This window comes from Thamnophis sirtalis, unplaced genomic scaffold (genome assembly GCF_051295495.1).
Source record: "Thamnophis sirtalis isolate CommonGarterSnake01/CBP01778 unplaced genomic scaffold, rThaSir2_p1.2 scaffold_1, whole genome shotgun sequence".
Taxonomy (NCBI): Eukaryota; Metazoa; Chordata; class Lepidosauria; order Squamata; family Natricidae; genus Thamnophis; species Thamnophis sirtalis.
The window spans coordinates 2,665,300-2,685,896 of NW_028261381.1; the positions used below are offsets into that span (position 1 = coordinate 2,665,300).

General features: G+C 39.3%; 1 protein-coding gene across 1 annotated transcript in view; it reads right to left on the bottom strand.

Moving 5' to 3' along the window:
* UNC80 (unc-80 subunit of NALCN channel complex) overlaps nucleotides 1-20,597 on the bottom strand; it is a 158,316-nt gene that overhangs the window by 136,811 nt on the left and 908 nt on the right. The window contains exons 2-7 of the mRNA XM_087706462.1: nucleotides 17,428-17,476; nucleotides 12,580-12,736; nucleotides 11,224-11,528; nucleotides 9,284-9,407; nucleotides 6,796-6,869; nucleotides 4,627-4,757 (exon numbers count right to left, since the gene is read on the bottom strand). Of these exons, the coding sequence (XP_087562588.1) occupies nucleotides 4,627-4,757; nucleotides 6,796-6,869; nucleotides 9,284-9,407; nucleotides 11,224-11,528; nucleotides 12,580-12,736; nucleotides 17,428-17,476 (840 nt within the window). The remainder of the gene's footprint in view (nucleotides 1-4,626; nucleotides 4,758-6,795; nucleotides 6,870-9,283; nucleotides 9,408-11,223; nucleotides 11,529-12,579; nucleotides 12,737-17,427; nucleotides 17,477-20,597) is intronic.

Below are 20,597 nucleotides of genomic sequence, written 5' to 3' on the forward strand. Positions count from 1 at the left end.
TCCAAGGTGGGTAAAATGAGGACCCGGATTGTTGGGGGCGATATGCTGACTCTGTAAACCGCTTAGAGAGGGCTGAAAGCCCTATGAAGCGGTATATAAGTCTAACTATTGCTATTGCTATTGCTATTATTTCTACTATTAAGGATTACCAGGATAAAATACATAATGATTTTAGTTAATATTGAAGAAATTAATGTATTTTCATGCAATATGACTCTTCCTAACCTTATGCCTCATGCCTTATTTATTCACTGTTGAGCATTTCTTAAAGAAATAATAGATAACATTAAATCTATGAAAATAAAAACTATTGTTATCATTGTACTATTTGGCAATTTAACAAAGTATTCAGTTAATTGGATAGCATGGCTAATTCATTTAGTCCCTAGGTTACAATGGCAATTGGGACCAGAATCTTTGTTGCTAAACAATGTGGTCACAAAGCACAATGTCACATGACTACATTGTTTAGTGAGGGCAATCACAGTAGTCCCCATTGACATCGTAATCCCAGAACTGTGTGGATTGTTAAGCAGAAAGGGGCAGAAGTCCTATACAAGGGGGTGGGTGGGGGTGCTCAGGCACTATGAGGGTGTATCTGCAGCAGGGGTGGGTTTCAACCGGTTCGCGGCGGTCCCTGCAAACCGGTTGGTCGGCGAACCTGGAAGTAAGTAACTTCCGGGAACGGCGAAGGGCCCAGCCGCCCGCCCGCGCTCCTTACCCGGATTTGACGAGTTCTGCACTTCCACGCATGCGCAGGACGCATACAGCGCCTGCGCGATCCTCCAGGAGCAGCTGGAGCATCGCACAGACACTAGTATGCATGCGTGCACTGCGCGCGTGCACGCGCACGCCACACACGTGCATGAGGACGCCGCCGGCCCCGTTCCAACTGAACCGGTTGGAACGGGGCGAGAAACCCACCCCTGATCTGCAGGCAGGTGTGCATTACACTGAAGCCATGTTGGGGTTGTAATGGAGTATGGAAGCCCTCAGGAGAAACAGCAGCAGGACTTGAGCCTCCTGCTGGCTTCCTCACGGACTTTGCTTGTGCGAAGCCAGCAGGAAATTTCTCAAATGGTACTCATGAGCCCGGAGGATGCTATAACTGTTGTAAGTGTGAGCCAGTTGCCAGTTTCCGACCACAATCACATGACCAAAAGCCTGCTGAAATGATCAGAACTTTGAGAAGTGATTATAAATTCTCCTTGAACATTCAATGCGTAGACCATTGTCAACCTTTTTATACCTACCGCCCACTTTTGTATCTCTGTTGGGAGTAAAATTTTCTAACCGCCCACCGGTTCCACAGTAATGGTGATTTATAAAGTAGGGAAGTAACTTTACTTTATAAAATTTATAAAGCAGAGTTACAGCAAACCCCACCCCCACCGCCGACCATGAAAGCTGGAACGCCCACTAGTGGGCAGTAGGGACCAGGTTGACTCCCACTGGAGTAGACTATCGATATACGATACTCTGTCATGTACCTCTATGCTTCCTATAAACTCTATCAAGTTTCTATTGAAATTTATAAAAATGGCATTCCGCTTATTACTTGAATTCTTTTAAATCTACAAATAACTATTTCAGGGCAACGTTTTTCGTGTGTTCTTGTAAACATATCAGATTTTTCATGCGTTCTTGTAAATAAATGAGCTCAAGGAAAAATGAGCATAAATAAATGGATAAAAAATTCAGCTGAATTACTGGAGGAAACAAATTGGGTAAACGTTTATATTATTTCAACATTGTTGCATTTACTTGGCGACATTTCTAGGTAAATATCCTTGCGTTATTTCAGAGAATTAGGTAAGACATTAAGAAATTGTATATGGCAAGGAGAAACTCCTACAATTTATTTATCTAAATTAAGCAGTTACGTTATTTATTTATTTATTTATTTATTTATTTATTTATTTATTTATTTATTTATTTATTTATTTATTTATTTATTTATTAGACTTATATACCGCTTCATAGGGCTTTCAGCCCTCTCTAAGTGGTTTACAGAGTCCGCATATCGCCCCCACAGTCTGGGTCCTCATTTCACCCACCTCAGAAGGATGGAAGGCTGAGTCGACCTTGAGCCGGTGAGATTTGAACCTCTGAACTGCAGATCACAATCAGCTGAAGTGGCCTGCAGTACTGCACCCTAACCACTGCGCCAGTTTTAATCTCCCTGACTTTATCATTGGCATATATTTGGATTTTCCTTCTCTCTATGGGACACAAGCAATCAAGTAAGATGCCTCTGTTAGTACAAGTAGCAAGTTATTATGTAATTCCTCTGGAATTCTGACAAAGGCCTTGGCTTCATTTTTAGCATTCGCTCTGTTCTGTCTCCTGCATTAAATGCAACAAAGCAGACCTGGAAGTCATTTGGTTGGAGTCAATGGTGTTGTTTTCTTTGTAAATTATTTTTGTTCCCCTCCTCCTCCGTTTTCCCACTTCTGTTTCTCTTTCCCCTCCTCTCTTAAAGCAATTTTTTTAAAGGTACAATTTTTTCCCCTACTTAATTTTAATTGCACACTAAGCTCAATGCGTCAGTGATTGCACACACACACTTTCCCCAAAGGCCAGCATGTAATGATTGTTTGAATTTCTATCTTCAAGGACAGAAATAATTGTATAAAAGCTGGATCGGTAAGTAGAGCAAACAGCATTTATTCCGTTCCTGCTGGTTGCTAGGCAACACCCTCTCCAGTTCCGTTTGGGGTGAATCAATGAGTTCAGCAAATGAAGAGAAATGAATGACGCGGGTTAGAGACCCCGCCTGCAGCTCGATTGCCATAGTGACCACCCAGCTCAGTTTCAGACACCGAATGCCTTACTCTATTTTGAACCTGCATATTTGAGGGGGGGAAAGGACCCAAGGCATAGAAAATACCGATTTGATCTCCTGTTTCTTTTTCACCATCTGTAAGGCACAAGTTAGCCTTTTGACTTCTCACTAGTAAGCTACAGGGGCCACATTTCAACAATTCCGTCAATAACATTGTGTTGACTATGGATCCTGGTTCCACCACAAAAACGCGCTCGACGAAACCACGTAGCTGACGTCATCAACAGCGCGACAACAGCATGGAGACAGAAGCACGCTGTAAATGCTAAACCTAAAATTAACACCTAAACCTAAACCTAACCCCCCTAAACCTAATCCTAAACCTAACCCTTAACCTAACCCTAATCCTAAACCTAACCCTAACCTTAACCCTAAACCTAAACCTAAACCTTAACCTAACCTTAAACCTAAACCTAATCCTAACCCTTAACCTAACCCTAAACCTAACCCTAACCCTTAACCTAACCCTAAAGCTAACCCTAAAGCTAACCCTTACCTTAAATTGAATCGGCTTGCTTTCAAAGCGCTATTTAAAGCGCCCTTCTTTCTCCGCGCTCGCTGTTGTCGCCCTGTTGATGACATCAGCGACGCGGTTTAATCGGGCGCGGCTTAGTCGAGTGCGGTTTTGTCGTGCCACGATGGATCCTGATTGATAAACAGGGTTGGTCACACATTTCTCCTATCAAATAAGGCAGTGGTTCCCAAACTTGGCAACTTTAAGACTTGTGGACTTCAACTCCCAGCTCTTCTGGCTGGAGAATTCTGGGAGTTGAAGTCCACAAGTCTTAAAGTTGCCAAGTTTGGGAACCACTGAAATAAGGCACCCACTGGCTAGAGCAGGGCAGGATATTAAGCACTTACATGTGTTTCATTTCAGGCTTTCTATATAAAGAAGTTCCCCACTTTATACAAAATGAACTATTTCCTTTTTTTAAAAAAAAAAGTATTTTATGAATGAAATGTTTTCTGTTAGCCTTTGAAGTGTGACAGTGTTCTAAGGTGTCCAAGGCTAAAATTCCAGAATGGCTAGGGGATTGAGGAGTGTAAGTATTATAGTCCAATACTCCGGGCAGGGCACATACAGCTGTATTACTGTACTACATCAATCTGTGCTCAAAATGAAAAATGGCCGTGAAAAACTTATACTTTAAACATGTTACAATCTTTTTAACCATCGAGATTCGAGTGGGACTTTTGGAAAGAAAGATGATGGTTTAGAGGTTTAGAGGTTTATTAACATTTATAGGCCGCCCTTTTCCCTGAGGGGACTCAGGGCGGCTTACATAAAATCAAGGGAGGGATATACAAACAATAACGCAGACAAACATAGAATAAAAATAATGAGCAACATTCATTCATCATTCGGGAGGGGCAATTATCTTTGTCCCCAGGCCTGACGGGCTAGCCAGTTCTTAAGGGCTATGCGGAAGGCCTGGACGGTGGTGAGAGTACGAATCTCCACGGGGAGATCGTTCCAAAGGGTCGGAGCTACTACTGAGAAGGCTCTCCTCCTTGTAATTGCCAGCCGGCACTGGCTGGCAGATGGAACTCGGAGGAGGCCCAATCTATGAGATCTAATTGGTCGCAGGGAGGTAATTGGCAGAAGGCGGTCTCTCAAGTATGATGTAGAATAAAGGAAAGCAAAGGCACACAAAATCATCCTGGTGCCTTAACCATTACACCAAACTGATTCTCCTTAAATGGAAAGTTTCATAAATTACCCTGTGCTGAACTAACTGAATTGAAACTGACAAATGTCAACCTTGCAGAAGAATGCCTACCGAGGATAGGGGATTCCTTTCTCTTGGGATCCTTGGGGTGAGATGCTTCCATCAATGGAATTTCCACGGTAGCAGCCCAGAAAGGCTCGTCTTGATGGAAGGGAGTCTGATTCTGTTGATTCACACACTATCTGCAGGGCAGGAGAGAAACAGATTAAAATGCAGATTGTGTAGATGAACCAGGGAATCAATACTGTTGGGGCCACTAATTCAAGCAAGAAAAAAAAACCCAGATATTGTCTTGAAAGTTTCCGTAAGTTAGGATGGAAGAAAAATTGCATTTCCCAGAAATAAATTGAATTTATTTTTAGAGCTCGTAGAATGAAAACAAACTGAACATGATGAGATATGGAAAGAAAATAGTTTATAGGTAATGTTCATCAAGTCCCAGTTCTCCCTGGGATGATTACATCATGCTTACATTATATCACTTCCAACAGCAGGTAAAGGCTCATACAATTCGTTGTATTTTGAATGGTTATAACACTTAAAAAACAAAACCGTCAAGAGAGTGACATTTTTAAATAAAATATGCAAACGCTTACTCATTGTTTCTGGCGGGGAAGAGGGCATATTGTAATCATGTCATTCAATGGTTGTTGCAGAAGGACAACCTACTCACAAAGTGGCCGCAGGAATGACCAGCCAAAAATATTTACAGGAAGACCAGGTATGAAGCTTCCTCTGTTATCCCCTCTCGTGGCACGACAAAACCGCGGTCCACTAAAGCGCGCCCGATTAAAGTGTGTCGCTGATGTCATCAGCAGCGCAACGACAAGGACCGCGGAGAAAAAAGGGCGCTTTAAAAAGCACTTTTAAAGCAAGCCGATTCACGTAAAGGTAAGGGTTAGGTTTAGGTTTAGGGTTATGGTTAGGGTTAGGGTTAGGTTTAGGGTTACGTTAAGCGTTAGGGTTAGGGTTAGGGTTAGGGTTAGGGTTAGGGTTAGGTTAAGGGTTAGGTTTAGGTTTAGGGTTAGGGTTAGGTTTAGAGTTAGGTTTGGGGGGGTTAGGTTTAGTTTTACGCGTTAATTTTACCTTTACCGCTCACAGCGTGCTTTTTTCATCACGCTGTGATGATGTCAGGTACGCGGTTTCGTCGAGCGCGCTTTAGACGACCGCGGTTTTGTGGTGGAACCATCCCCTCTACCCCCATTAGATGTTTCCTAATAGTCTAGGTTAACTTGTTCCTTTTTTCTGGCTAGGTGGGGATGCAGTCAATCATTCTTTTATTGCTGAACATTCTTATTTTCTAAGAATGCTTGAGATGATGCTCTTGATGGCTACAGTGTTTTGCAGCATTCCAGCTTTCCATTTATTTATCTGTTTGTCTTAATGTCAGATAAGCCTCAAAGGAGTTGCTGCAGGGACACTGGTGCATACGAGTGCCAAGTTTCCTACCGCTATGACAGCAAGGCCTTCTGTGCTATAAGCCCTTCCATCTGCACCGCTGAGATAATATAACTTAGATGAAAAATTGCCATCCTAGGTACAACGAAACATACGGTATGTGGTAAAACAAAAATAAAACAAGTACTCAATGCCCCCGAAACCTTCAGGAACTGATTGAAATTGTTTATGGGCTGTCTAACTCTTTATTTTTAACTGTTTATTTAATTTATAGGCCGCCCAATCCCGGAGGACTCCGGGCGGCTTACAGAAACAGACATTGAGAAAAATTAAAAACAGATAAAAGCACGACAAATTTAAAAAGACACAACATGCACCCGTGTCTCTTCAGCACGTCAACTTAAAAGGCACCTCAACATGAATTATGTGCAATTTTCCCAAAATCTTGGTAGCAGTGAGGACTGACTTGTTTAATCTATTTCACATTTCCAGGTCTCAGGAGGTCCTTTCAGTGAGCCAGGAGCAAAAGGTGGCTCATGGAGATAGCCAAGGAGCCAATCAGATGCTCTATATACACAAATGACCCCGTTTTTAGTAGATATTGCTGCTCCAATTTCAATAATCATTTATACAGGGGGCATTTTATTGAATTTTCTGCCAATGGCTACAATAGAACTGCCATTTTTAATGTACACTTAATCACAAGCCGGCATGGCAACTTCTGTTTGGAAGTGTTTTTTTCTTTCTGCTTACCCTTCTCCCATCATTGATTCCTATTACTCACCCCCCCCCCAAAAAAAACAATATAGTTTCAGTGATTACCTCTGTATGCTCAGCATCCAAATTAGGTGATTCACATGAAAGACTCTGGTTTTTGATTGGAGAACTCCTCTTTGCTGGCAAATTCAACATTTTGTTAGTACAGAAGCTTCAAAGAATCAAGCTTTAGCAATTCTGACAGCAGACTATAGTTTAAATGACCCAGTCTTCTTAATCATCTATGAGTAACTAGTTATCCTCTTTAATACAGAACTATATAGCGGGGAATCGAGAATCACAGATTCTAAATCTAATTGCATTTTATTGTAAATATTGGGCAGGCAGTATTGCGGGTGAGATCAGAGTTAAAATTGGTAGGTGCAATTCTCAGCTTCTTAAAGATCTATAAGAAGTGATTTATGGTAACTAGGATTTTTTTTAGGAGAGGAGTTGTTAGATATAAGTTCTGGTTTTTATTAGTATTAACCATAAAAAATAAAAATTGGCTCACAGCATATGAGATTTGCCTTTGTTTTTTGGGTGAAGCTAGGAAAAATCTTTATTATGACTATAAGTTACACTACATGATTAATACTGTACTTAATAGCAGTAGCAGTAGACTTATATACCGCTTCATAGGGCTTTCAGCCCTCTCTAAGCGGTTTACAGAGAGTCAGCATATTGCCCCCAACAATCTGGGTCCTCATTTTACCCACCTCGGAAGGATGGAAGGCTGAGTCAACCCTGAGCCGGTGAGATTTGAACCGCTGACCTGCTGATCTAGCAGTAGCCTGCAGTGCTGCATTTAACCACTGCGCCACCTTGGCTCTTAAGATGCTGGGACATAATCTTTGATAGCGGCTGATAGCTTCTTGATATTTCCCATTTTTTGTCTTTTATATATTTAAAAACTAATGTATATTGCTGGTCTTTGACCGTAATAAAGATCTTACTTGCTTACTTACTTACTCTTTCATATATTTGTCTACCATTGGGCTAAATGAGACAGCTACTTTGGATGGAGGATACTGCAGCCTGTTAGAGATTGGCAGAACCTGTGGTCCTCAACTTGTCCCGTGTCCTTTAAGCTCACCTGCTACCTACCTACTCATGCAATGGATTTGAAGAAAAACCCATTGCTTACATGAAAGGTGGGGCCCCTTTCTGATTCATTTTCAACATTAATTAGCTAACCGAGACAGTATTTACAATCTTCTATATTTCTGGAAGTTCATGGAGTAAGCAGGCCAGAAAGTTCCACGTTACTGCTATAATCAATGAATTATAAAATACGTTTTTCCACTATCCCATTAAGTCAAATGAATTCACATACAGTATCACACTCCGCCAAGGTTCTCAACAAAGCTAGACTCATGCCATCAGTATGAGTACATAAAGAATGTAAAACATGCCCCCTTTCAAATTCTGGGAATGGGAACATGTCAAGTAATTTAGTTCTTTAGTCTCATATAACCCTCAGAATATGACTCAAGGTTAGATGTTAACCTAACCTTGTGCCCTTGTGACCTCTAGGCTGGAGTACTGCAATGTGCTCTACATGGGGCTGCCCTTGAAGAGTATTCGGCGACTTCAGCTAGTCCAGAATGCGGCCGCGTGAGCGATCGTGAGTGCACCTCGATTCACCCACGTAACACCTATCCTCCGCGAGCTGCACTGGCTGCCTGTTGATCTCCGGGTGCGCTTCAAGGTACTACTTGTCACCTACAAAGCCCTTCATGGTATTGGATCTGGGTACTTGAGAGACCGCCTACTGCCAATTACCTCCACCAGACCGATAAGATCGCATAGATTAGGCCTCCTCCGAATTCCATCAGCCAGCCAGTGTAGACTGGCAACTACCCGGAGGAGAGCCTTCTCGGTGGCTGCTCCGACCCTCTGGAATGAACTCCCCGTGGAGATCCGGACCCTCACCACCCTCCAAACCTTCCGCACTGCCGTTAAAATCTGGCTGTCCCGGCTGGCCTGGGGGTAAAGATTCTAACCCCTACTCGAATTGCATGACTGTTGAGTTCTTAAATGATGTAGTGTCTTTATGTTGTATATTGTTTGTCTCCCCCCTTTTTGAACTGTGAGCCACCCTGAGTCCCCCCAGGGAAAAGGGCGGCATACAAATAAAGTGACTAAATGACTAAAATGACTAAGGGGCTACCTATATTTTAAAATCTCACAAGTTTATCTTCTAGTTACAATCCACGTTTATCATTAGACCTAATTTTTTAAAAAAAACAAAAACAGGGAGATAGTTTTCTCAACCATTTTTCCTTCTTTCTTGTTACCAGGAAAAGATATATTAAAAAATGGAGAAGCAGAATAGCTTGACTATTAGTGCTAGAAATTCTGTTTGTAAAATCAGTGCAGGCAATAGAAAGCTTCTCTTCACTGCCATGCATGCAGATAATACTGCAAATCTATACTGATCCAACAGTTATAATAACTACAGTGTGCATATAGATGGAAAACAACTTGCTCGTATGTGCATGCACGCACACATGCGCATACACATGCACAAAAAACATGCAAACACACAAACCTGTGATTATATTCCTGATGGGTTTAACAAGTGCAGTAAAGGCAGTGACTTCTGGCTGTCTATGTTCCCACATTGGCTGCCAAATGACAAGGCCACTGGCCAGACGAAAGGTCAGATCAGATTCCTAAAAATAAGAATACAGCACATTGTTGGATTATTCTAAGGAAAGGGGATTAATGTGTAGAACTTTCCAATTCTAAAGCTGATTAATTCCCCCCCCCCCACATATATACTATTTATGGTTCCAAATTAGCAGTGAGATAAAGTGCTAATCTGGCCTTAGCAAAAAGCCAGGGTTAACTAGTCTCTTAATTAGATAATCTAATTAAAAATTACTGTAATTAATTAAAATTTAAGCAAAAATTAAACATTAAAATGAAGCAAGATTACTCCACCATCTCTCCCACTTCTACTTTAGTTACCTTGTCCAGTGAAGAAAAACAATCTGTGGATCCTGTAATGCTCATATTTTGGCAAAGACTTTTCAGTACAGGCAATTCATCCAATGGAAGGCAATACTTTTTTGATTAAAAATGAAAGGAGGTGTGGGACCACTATTGCCACTAGAGTTTCATGGAATTGATGTTTATCTCAGCCTTTTTTGCCCTTTTTAATCTACCGTGCAGCTCCAATGAAGGAGGAGAAGCCAGAACAATAGCAGAGATAGAATAATTATAAAAGACCTACTTTGGTGAACTTCTTTAGGACTCAAAAAGGACAGAGAAGATTAGAAGTCCTTATTTTAGCCTCAGTGTGTTTGGATTTGGGACTAAAACAAATTACTTAAGGGGTAATCACTGGATCAATTAATTGCATGTGGGAGTTGATGGACATCCTGGCACTGCTAATTGTGTCATGTGAACATGGCCAAGTTGCATAGCCTTCACCCTCCAAACCAGAAACAGAAAACATGATCAGAAGCGCTAAAGGTATTTTGTCACTTTAAAAGCCCCTACTATGACTAAGGCTCAGTAGGAAAAAGAATGAGTCATCTTTAGAGGAAAAACAGAGAACACTTCATGGTTTTTTTCCCCCATAATCCTCAGCATGCCTTGAAGACTTGTGGAAAACAATATCATACGACCAGTAATATTACCATATTTTTGTCCCAAAGATGCTTTTACAAGAAGCAACTGGACTTTCTTGTTTTTCTTTGAAGACATTTTACTTCTTATTCAAGAACCTTCTTCAGCTCTGACTGGATGGTGTGGAATGGAAGGATTTATATTCCTTGCAGACAGCTGGTCATTTGCATTCTTTTAGAGAGTTGTTGAGGCCACTTGTAGGTCTGTCCGTGTCCTCAGGGTCACAAATGGATGTGGCACCTTCTTGGAACTGTTAAAAAGGAGCCTTTTCTTCTGCAGGATGTTTTCTGCCCTGTGTCCCTTCACTATGACTTCTGTTCACAGGCTGTTGGGGATAAGTCTGAGTTGTCTCCTCCTCAAGCTGAAGTCACAGTGAAGGGACACAGGGCAGAAAACACCCTGCAGAAAACACGGCTCCTTTCAGCAGTTCCAAGAAGGTTCCACACCCATTTCCATTACTCAGGTGACCTTAAGGACACAGGCAAACCTCCACGTGGCTTCAATGACTCTCTAAAAGATACCATCTTTTTTTAAAGATATTCTATTTATGGCAGGCAGAAAATCTGGAAGCTGGATGAATTTGAAGCCAAACGGTTGACTCTTTGCACTAAAGGGGAAAAATATTGCAAACACCTCACACTCTTCCATATATAAATAAAATAAATAAAATAAAATCCCTAATAAATGCAACGTAGATGACGACGTGACAGTAGGAAAAAAAAATCAGACTAAGAGTTTCTTGTATGCCACATACTACATCCATCAAACACCAGATGTGCTAAGTAGTAGTTGTTACTTATGATAGCCAACTATTCCATCTCCTTTACAGCCCTAACAGCCACTTTAGGCACTTACTTTAATCCTATGAACCAGCGGAGCAAACAAGAACACAAAAAGCTCAACAGTGGCCATTGAATTCTGGAAGAATTTCCTTCTGCTGTTCTCCTCTTCTTCATTGGTACTGTCACATCTTGATTGCCCTGGAGAGCCTTGGTTTTCAATCTGGTGAATAAAGGCACTGCTGCTTCCCCTCCAGCTCGACCCTCTGTCTCCTGACCCTCCAAAGTGGTCATGGGTGCAGTCTTGAGGCGCTTCTAGCAACATCCAATGTAGAGTGTGAAGGAGTTTCGTCTCAGCAACACCAAGTTTGTCCTGATGCCCTAGATGAAAAAAAAAAGATTGTGAGGACTGTGATTAAATGGTGCAGCTTGAAAAGAAGCTCTACTTGCCTTGTTTACCATAATACTAAACATATAATTCGTAATTCGTACTTTAATAAACTTATATGCCGCCCAATCCCGTAGGACTCCGGGCGGCTTACAAATACAAAGATAAAACAAAAATAAAAAAATAGGGGAAAGACGAGAACAAATTTAAAAGGAACACGCCATACACTCGACTTAGCTGGGGGCTGGACCTCCTTCATGGGTCAACAGCCCCAGGCCTGCCGGAACAGCCAGGTTTTGGTGGCTTTTTGGAAGGCCAAGAGAGTGGGAGGGGTCCGGATCTCTGCGGGTAGATCGTTCCACAAGGCCGGAGCAGCTACAGAAAAGGCTCTCCCCTGAGGGGCCACCAGCCGGCATTGTCCGGTCAACGGCACCCGGAGAAGGCCCAACCTGTGAGATCTTATCGGCTGTTGGGAGGTATGTGGGAGTAGGCGGTCTCGCAGATATCCAGGTCCAAGGCCATGTAGGGCTTTAAAGGCAATAACCAGCATGGTTACATCACCAGCAGTCAGCTATATGAATCTCCTTATTTGTTGCCCACATCGATCATCTAAAAAGCCACTGTACTTGGCTATTACATTTTATCTAACAGGATAATCCACAAACTATTCTACTTTAAATTGTTCCTAAAGCTACTTCTAAAACATAGACATCTCAACTTTTTCTATGCTCTAATAAACCCAGTTAATATTTCAGAGGATATCATCTAAACGATGTTTCTTGGACTTTGTCTTGTATTTACATTGCATTGAATTGACGGATGGATAAGACATTTGCTTTTCTATTGAAAACATGCTTTTAATTGTATTTTAATCTCTGCTGTAAAAAAAATATATGCAATTATTGGCTTCCTGAGGACTTTCACTCCTGACAATATTTATAATAATAACGATATGAGCTGTTCTTCACTCCATTTTAGTAATAATTGATAAGATACAGTAATGTCTAACCACAGTTGTTTTTAAAATCTCAGGTGTGCACTGACCTAACTTGTTCCGGTTGGAAAGCAGAGTGGCTGTGCAGTGAAGGACATGTGGTAAGGCAGCTTGAACCAATTCCCAGCGTGAAATGCTCTGGATGGCTTCAGAAAGAGCGGGTGAAAGGCCATGCAGCTTGTTTTCAACCAAAACTCTTTCAAAGGACTAAAATGAAATGAGGAGAGAGAAAAAACCCTTAGTTTAGGTTTTGGAAACTTTTACTATATTCTCTTTTTTAGCAATAGCAATAGCAGTTAGACTTATATACCGCTTCATAGGGCTTTCAGCCCTCTCTAAGCGGTTTACAGAGTCAGCATATCGCCCCCACAGTCTGGCTCCTCATTTCACCCACCTCGGAAGGATGGAAGGCTGAGTCAACCTTGAGCCGGTGAGATTAGAACTGCTGAACTGCAGATAACAGTCAGCTGAAGTGGCCTGCAGTACTGCGCCCTAACCACTGCGCCACCTCGGCTCTTTTTTATGCACTTTGCTGCTTTTGGTGAAACATAAATCTTACTAAAAGAATCAACTAAGGCAGATCTTTCATATGACATTTTGCTCTGCTGTTTCTTGTCGCAAATGTCAGCAAAGAATAGACTGGATGCATATTTATCTTTTCAATTTCATGTAGATGTATCAGAGAACTGGTTGGATCATGGCTTTGGGAGCAATGTCTCTTTGTGTCAAATGGTACATGTGTTTATTATCCATGCTTGAGTGCTTGTCTTATCATCACAGCAATTACGCTTGCCCGATTTTTGTTTTGTGCTAGCATTCATGACTTCATTGTTCTGTCAAGGACATTTCTAAAGGATAAGGACTTTACTAAACTGGAAAAAAATTAATGGCGGCATTGCTACCCTGATAGACACAAATTAATCTGGTGCTGCTTTTCCCTTCAAATGAACTGGTCATCCTAAAGATTCTCATATTTTACCATACACAAATATGCAGCTTGGATCATTTTTCCAAATAAATCAGAAGAAGAGAAGGGTTATTGGAAGGGACTTCGGAGGTCTTCTACTCCAAGGCCCTGCTCAAGCCGGGGACCCTAAACCATTTCAGACAAATGGCTGTCCATCTTTTCTTAAAAGTCTAAGTGATGGAGCATCTGCAAAATCTGAAGGCAAGCCATTCCATTGAATAGATATAACACTCTGACTCATTTCTTTAACCGTTCTTTAATCCTGTCATCAGCTGATATTTTCTTCTATAGTAGTTTCAAAAGTCACTTGAAGATTTATTGGACACTGGCAAAGCTGTGATTGGCAGGAGTTGCTCATTCAGTTGCAACACAGGTTTTGGATCTATTTTCAGACTGAGAAGGTCATATATAGGTGGAATGGTAATTTCCAATAACTACATGGGACTAGGACCAAGACAGGTAAGATTATGAAGACTAGGGTGGGGGGGAAAAAACTTTAAAAGCTGTATTAACAAGAAATATAGCTCACAAAATGAAGGTTAATAACAATGCTGGGAAACTATTGGAGAGGCAGCATTTTTGAAAATTGTAACTTTCCAATAAATATGATTTGTAACCCAGTGGATTTTTGATTTTATTCCGTTTGATCAAATTGTCAAATGAAAAACAGACACGAGTTAGTATATTCAAGGAACCAGTAGTCAGCTTCTAATCCCCATCCAACAAATTTGATATTTTTTCAAAAATAGTTAGATATTTATCTTACTGTAAAATGATAGGTGAGGAATCTGATCAAATGGTCTAAGACAGTCAAATAAACTGGAGCAGTTATGTGTTCTCCTATATAGAATACTATAAAGGCAAAGAAACTTAATATGAAATACCAGCAAAATGATGTAGATGCAAAAAAGATCTTTTTTTAAAAAAAATTGTTTAATTTCCAGGTCATAGGAAGTAATAGTTCCCTTTGAACCCTCAACATCAAGAATTGTATTCAATTCTGGACACCATGTTTTTAAAAAGATTCAAAGAAACTTGATCAGGTTCACAAAAATATAACTAATATGATCAGGGAAGTAGAACTACATCCTAGAAACAATGATAGAAGGGTAGAGATGTTTTCTCAGAGAAAAGATTCCTGAAGTATTTGGCTTTGAGAAACTAACAACAACAACAACAGCAACAATATAGGTGTACGGAGGGGTTTTTGATAGCATTCTTCAAATACCAGAAAAGTTATCACCCATAATAAAATCAAACTCTGTTCTCTCTTACTCAGTATGAAGAATCAATGTACGTAGAAACAGATTTAAATTACAGGGTGGCAAATTCTGATTGAATGATGGAGAAAAGGTGAGGCTATTAGAAAGAAACATAATTTGGTTCTGTCTTAACTCTCTCTAATATAAGATGGAGGAAAGGGAACGAACAACTGGATTTTTCAAGATTTTATTATTATAGCCTTTACCAGTGGTTCCCAAACTTGGCAACTTTAAGACTTGTGGATTTCAACTCTCAGAATTCTCCAGCCAGCTCTGCTGGCTGGAGAATTCTGGGAGTTGAAGTCCACAAGTCTTAAAGTTGCCAAGTTTGGGAACCACTGGCCTTTACCAGTAAAGTAGAGTTCTAGTACTTCTCATTAAGTCTGTTTCCTGACTTGGCCTATCTCAAAGGGACAACAATTTAAAAACAACTAGAACGTCATGTTTTATGTCTCACCCAAACACAACATGCCTCTGCTATTCATTAAAGTACCCCCCCCTTTTAAAAAAGAGCATGCTGGTTTAAGAATCATCTTATTTTAATAAATTAACTTCATCATTTTTCAGGCTACACAGCCCTGTTAAATATCTGTTCTGAAGCAGGTCTGATCAGAAACCTCAGACCAGTCAATCTTAACAACTAGGAATAAATACAAATTGCCTTTGCCTCCTACTCCTTAGGTTTCCATAATTGCACGGGACTTTCATTGAATTCTTGTTGAAGTTTCCTCTCGTGAGATATTTGCTTAAAACCCTATGGAAACTGACTTGTTAAAATTTTATCAGATGTGGAAGCCTGGCTTCTTGCTCAGAGATTTTTCTTTTTAATTGGAAAATTTGCTCTGTCCTCCTTCCCTAGTTCTCTGGTCAATTGGCCAGGCATTGTCTTCACATCTCCTCCTCCATAACTTTTTTCACTTGGTACCAGAAACTGTCTCCCATTTCACTGGGATAAAGACATCCAAGTGTCTATAGTGGATGGCAGATGTTTCTGGTTCCATATTTAGAAATAGAAATGAAATAAGAGTTATACCCAGTAACTGGACAGTGAGTTCTTGTCCAAAGGAACTAAATTCTTCAAATTACTCCCAGACTTTTTATTCTTGGATAAATTATATTATATGAATTATAATTTAGTAAATCCCTGCCGGGGGGAGGGGGAAAACCTAGATTCTAAATATGGCAATATCCAAAAGCTAAATAAACATAGAGAAACTGTGTTACTAGATAACATAAGAGACCACCAAAATCTTAAGAGGAAAATGTTTATATGATTTTTTTGCTTTTAAAAAATCAAGAGAAACCCAGTATTGGTTTTACCTTGTTTTTTTTTTTTTTTACAATTTACATGTTATTCTGAAATTATTCACAATATATCAATATTGTAGTTCTAATTTTTAAATACAATTTAGCCCAAATATGATTTTTAGTCCAATATTTCCAAATATATACTTATTTTTATAAAACTGTCTACAACTTTTACTAGTGTATGATAGTTTTGAGAAATTAGAAAAAGGGAGAATATGAGGAGCAAAATAATGGATCTATTTATTCTCTTAAAGACTGCCAATTAAATGAAAATAATCAAATGAATGTTTGAAAGAGGTGGATCATATTTTAAAGAAAGCACTTATATATAAGCCAGTTAATACAAGTTTAATACATTAAATAGGCTTCAAGTATGAATGCATTCAAGAGCAATATTTCATTGTATAACTCACACTAAACAATAAACTGCTTATAAAACTATGAAGAGTACAACAAATTTCTTCTCCGTTACAATCCACTCTATAACCCATATTGTTAATCCTATTAAATCCTGTTCAATTCTATTTCCCATCTTGTACATTTCCAATCTTAAACATAAATCTTGTCTTGCTGGAGAGTATATGTAATTTGTTATCTATTATTTTCAATCCTTTGTAAAAGAAATTTAAGTCTTGGAAAAATATTCATTTTGATAGCAGCAATAAGCAAGATAAATTTAACTCTGTCTATGTTTTTGAATTGCTAGTTTTACGTCTGAAATTTTATTTTCTCAGTATATTTTCATTGCCAGTGATTCTATTGTTAGTAAAAATAATGAAGAAAATGGGGCATCGTTAGTTTTTCCCCTTTGGCATGGTACATTGTTCCAATAAAATCATATTTTTTTTAAAAAAGATTATTTAATAAAAAATATTTTATGTCCTAGCGTTTTTCCATTTAAAAATGCTTTGTAGCTATTTAAAAAGTTAGAGCCACGACTCATCTTTTTCAAAACTTCAAACTAAAAAGACTTTTCTAGATTGTCAAAACCTTTTTCTATCTCCAGAAAGATCCTAGCCATTGTTTGATTGTTTGGATTCATATTGTCAATCATATTCAATATATGTCTAATGTTGTCTCTCATATATTTCTTTGGGACAAATCCAATCTCATCAAGTTTAACATATATGTATTCTTCCTGCAAGTATCACTGTGAAAAACTTACAATTTGCATTTAGTAAAAAGTACACCATTCAAAGGGGAAACCATGGATCTGGCCTGCTTCCATCAAACATTTAACTAATAGTAATGAAACGAGTAGTAAGTTGGACCCACGGAATTGAACATAGCTTCCTGAGTTTCATGCTAGAAGCAAGCAATTCATGCACATCAGTAAATCAAGAACATCAAAAATCACATACCACACAAGAAGCTTCATATTGCTTTCCCAGTTTGGGTCTCAAAAATGCACTGAAAAAAGACATAGATGTTGTTAAAACAGGATTTTAGGTATAGTATACAATTAAATATTTTGATTCATTGGCACAATTGTTTAGTTTATATAAGTGTATATGTGTATTTAAATCAATAGATGACCACTTAGAAATATATAGTGTCATTTCAAAATAGCAATAGCAATAACATTCAGGCTTACATACCATCCACATTTTACAGCACTCTCTAAGAGGTTTTACAATACAGCATATTGCTCCCAATAATCTGGGTTTTCATTTTATCGACCTTTGGAGGATGGAAGCCTGAGTCAACCTGGAACTTATCAGGATTGAACTTCAGGCTGTGGGCAGAATTAGCCAGCAATCCTGTATTTTAATTACTGTGCTACCAGGCCTCTTGAAATCCCATGCTATAAAGCTAGCAAGTATCTCTATGTGGCTGCTCTGAAGAACATTTTCCAAGATGTAATTCTTATAACAAGCAAATGTACACCATAACATTTGAACCAGAACCGGATATGTGACCTCCAGCACCCATTTTGAATAAAGCTTTGGACAGTGTTTCTCAACCTTGGCAACTTGAAGATGTCTGGACTTCAACTCCCAGAATTCCCCAGCCAGCGAACGCTGGCTGGGGAATTCTGGGAGTTGAGGTCCAGACATCTTCAAGTTGCCAAGGTTGAGAAATGCTGGCTTAGGATCTCGGAGAGAGAAACTTAGATGCTAAATGGATGGCTTAACTATATCAGAGAGTTAAGGAAGGCATCATTTTCTCTCTTAAAAATCCTCAGGCACCCAGCCAAAATAAAGCCAATATTTTTGATAGAGGGAGTGAACAGTGCAAAATGTTTATGCCTATTTAGGTCCATTAACCATTTCCTCCAAAGGCTAAATATTTATGTTATAATCAGTCCAATTATAATGGCATCACTGGTTATATCCCCCTGTGCCCTTGAAAGTGAAAAACATGTTTTTCTTGCTCACCACAAGGAACTTGCACACCCTATCCCATTTTTTGTACATGATATATATCCTGATAAATATGGGATGGGATTGAAGCTAAAGAGAAAGAAATCCTATTCAGTAAGAGGTACTATTTGAGTCCTTGGGTTCTCCAGGTTCTATAGGAACAGGAACCAGTAACATTAATAGATCTGCAACAAGTGATGTGATTGGACAGCAAAGCCCCAGATTTTATGTCCTGTAGACCAGTGTTTCTCAACCATGGCAACTTGAAGATGTCCGGACTTCAACTCCCAGAATTCCCCAGCCAGCGAATGCTGGCTGGGGAATTCTGGGAGTTGAAGTCCGGACATCTTCAAGTTACCAAGGTTGAGAAACACTGCTGTAGACAACAGTGGAGATTTTGAGTATGTGTTGTGCACGCTCAAGTAAGCTGGTTGGCATAAGATGATGTTTGCCCATTCCCAAAATGGTTGTCATGATAAATGTGGCCAGTCACAAAACTGTCAAGGCAAACTGGTAAAAGTTGTTCATTGCCATGACCTCAAAATACTCAGTCCCAGAAAGTTGGAGGGGGGCAGAAGAAAGAGGTGTATAGAGAGTGGAAGAGGCATATTGGGATTCTATTTTGGGGGGTATTGTTGGCAAGATGAATTGCTGTGATTATTGTTTAATGGCTATGTACAGTATATATGTGACTGTATGAAAATGGAAAATGGAAAATAAAAACATTTTAAATCAATAGGGTCACACTTCGGACCAGTTCCATGATCTTTAGTCTTTAATAAAATTGTCCAGTGACCCTAATGCTTATTAATATCATATATGTTCACCTATATAATTATCAACTCCTATTAAATTATTCAATCTATTTGATTTGAAGAAGAAAAAATAAACCAATTACTTCAATTGACTTTTCTTATGCAAGCCTCACACATGTATGCATCATGTGAAGGGATCATTTTGCCTAGCTAGCTAGCTCTTTTGTTTATATATACATGGATGTATGGGATGTATGTCAGTTTTGTGCCTAATTTTCACCTCCTCCCTTTTCACATGAGATGTTTATATGGAGAAATCTGGAAATATACCTATTTTAGCTTTTCTACTCTGAAAAATACATTCTTGAAATAAAATTATAATTTTGTTGATTAAAAAAAAATACTCAATCCCAGCCACTTAAAATTTTTAATAATTAGGACAGGACTGCAAGAGCCCTCCGAAATGTCAGCAGTGTGAAGGGAATAATAATCCAGCTGTCTATCTAAGATGTTTATCATATACCTTAAAAAAAAGAATGGCCTGAATTGAGTTAATTTGTGTAATAATTACTTGGCCAATAATCTAGTACCCCTCCAACATTGGAAAATGATGAGGAACTTCTGAATCAAGTCCAATGGAGGGAGAGAATGATAAAGCTACATGGTACCAAAAGCATGAACTTGTCCACCCTCCCTTAACACAGTGCCATTGTGTCCCCATCCCTACTAATCATGACACAAAGAAATCGTCAGTCCACAGGCCACAGTTTGAAAAGGTTTAGCCCATAATTATGGAAGAGGTGAGCCATGATATCTTTAATTCAACCTCATTATCTTCTATGATATATACCATAACTAATCTTATCTTACTAAAGTAATTGTCAGCAAGATTGAGCTGAGCATTGTATTGCAAATTATAAAGTGCTTGTTATACAGTGACTTTCATCAATGAAATCCTTTAAATTGTGCATACGTAATCATTATCATAAATATTAGGTGAGTCAACTAAATCTTTTAGGGAACTGTATTTATGTCAGTTGGAAGGCACTAGGAAATCACATCCCTAAGAAATGTTAGAATTACTTGCTGTAATTCATTCTTGTCATTGTTAATGTTTTATTTTAGGTAAATATGTTTTTTTTTAAAATGAGTTGGGGTGAGTTTCCATAGGAAGTTAATGTTCAATTTTACCTGGAAAGAAGGGATTATTCATAGATAGACAATGCAATAGCAATAGCAATAGTTAGACTTATATACCGCTTCATAGGGCTTTCAGCCCTCTCTAAGCGGTTTACAGAGTCAGCATATTGCCCCCAACAATCCGGGTCCTCATTTTACCCACCTCGGAAGGATGGAAGGCTGAGTCAACCTTGAGCCTAGTGGGATTTGAACAGCCGAACTGCTGAACTGCAG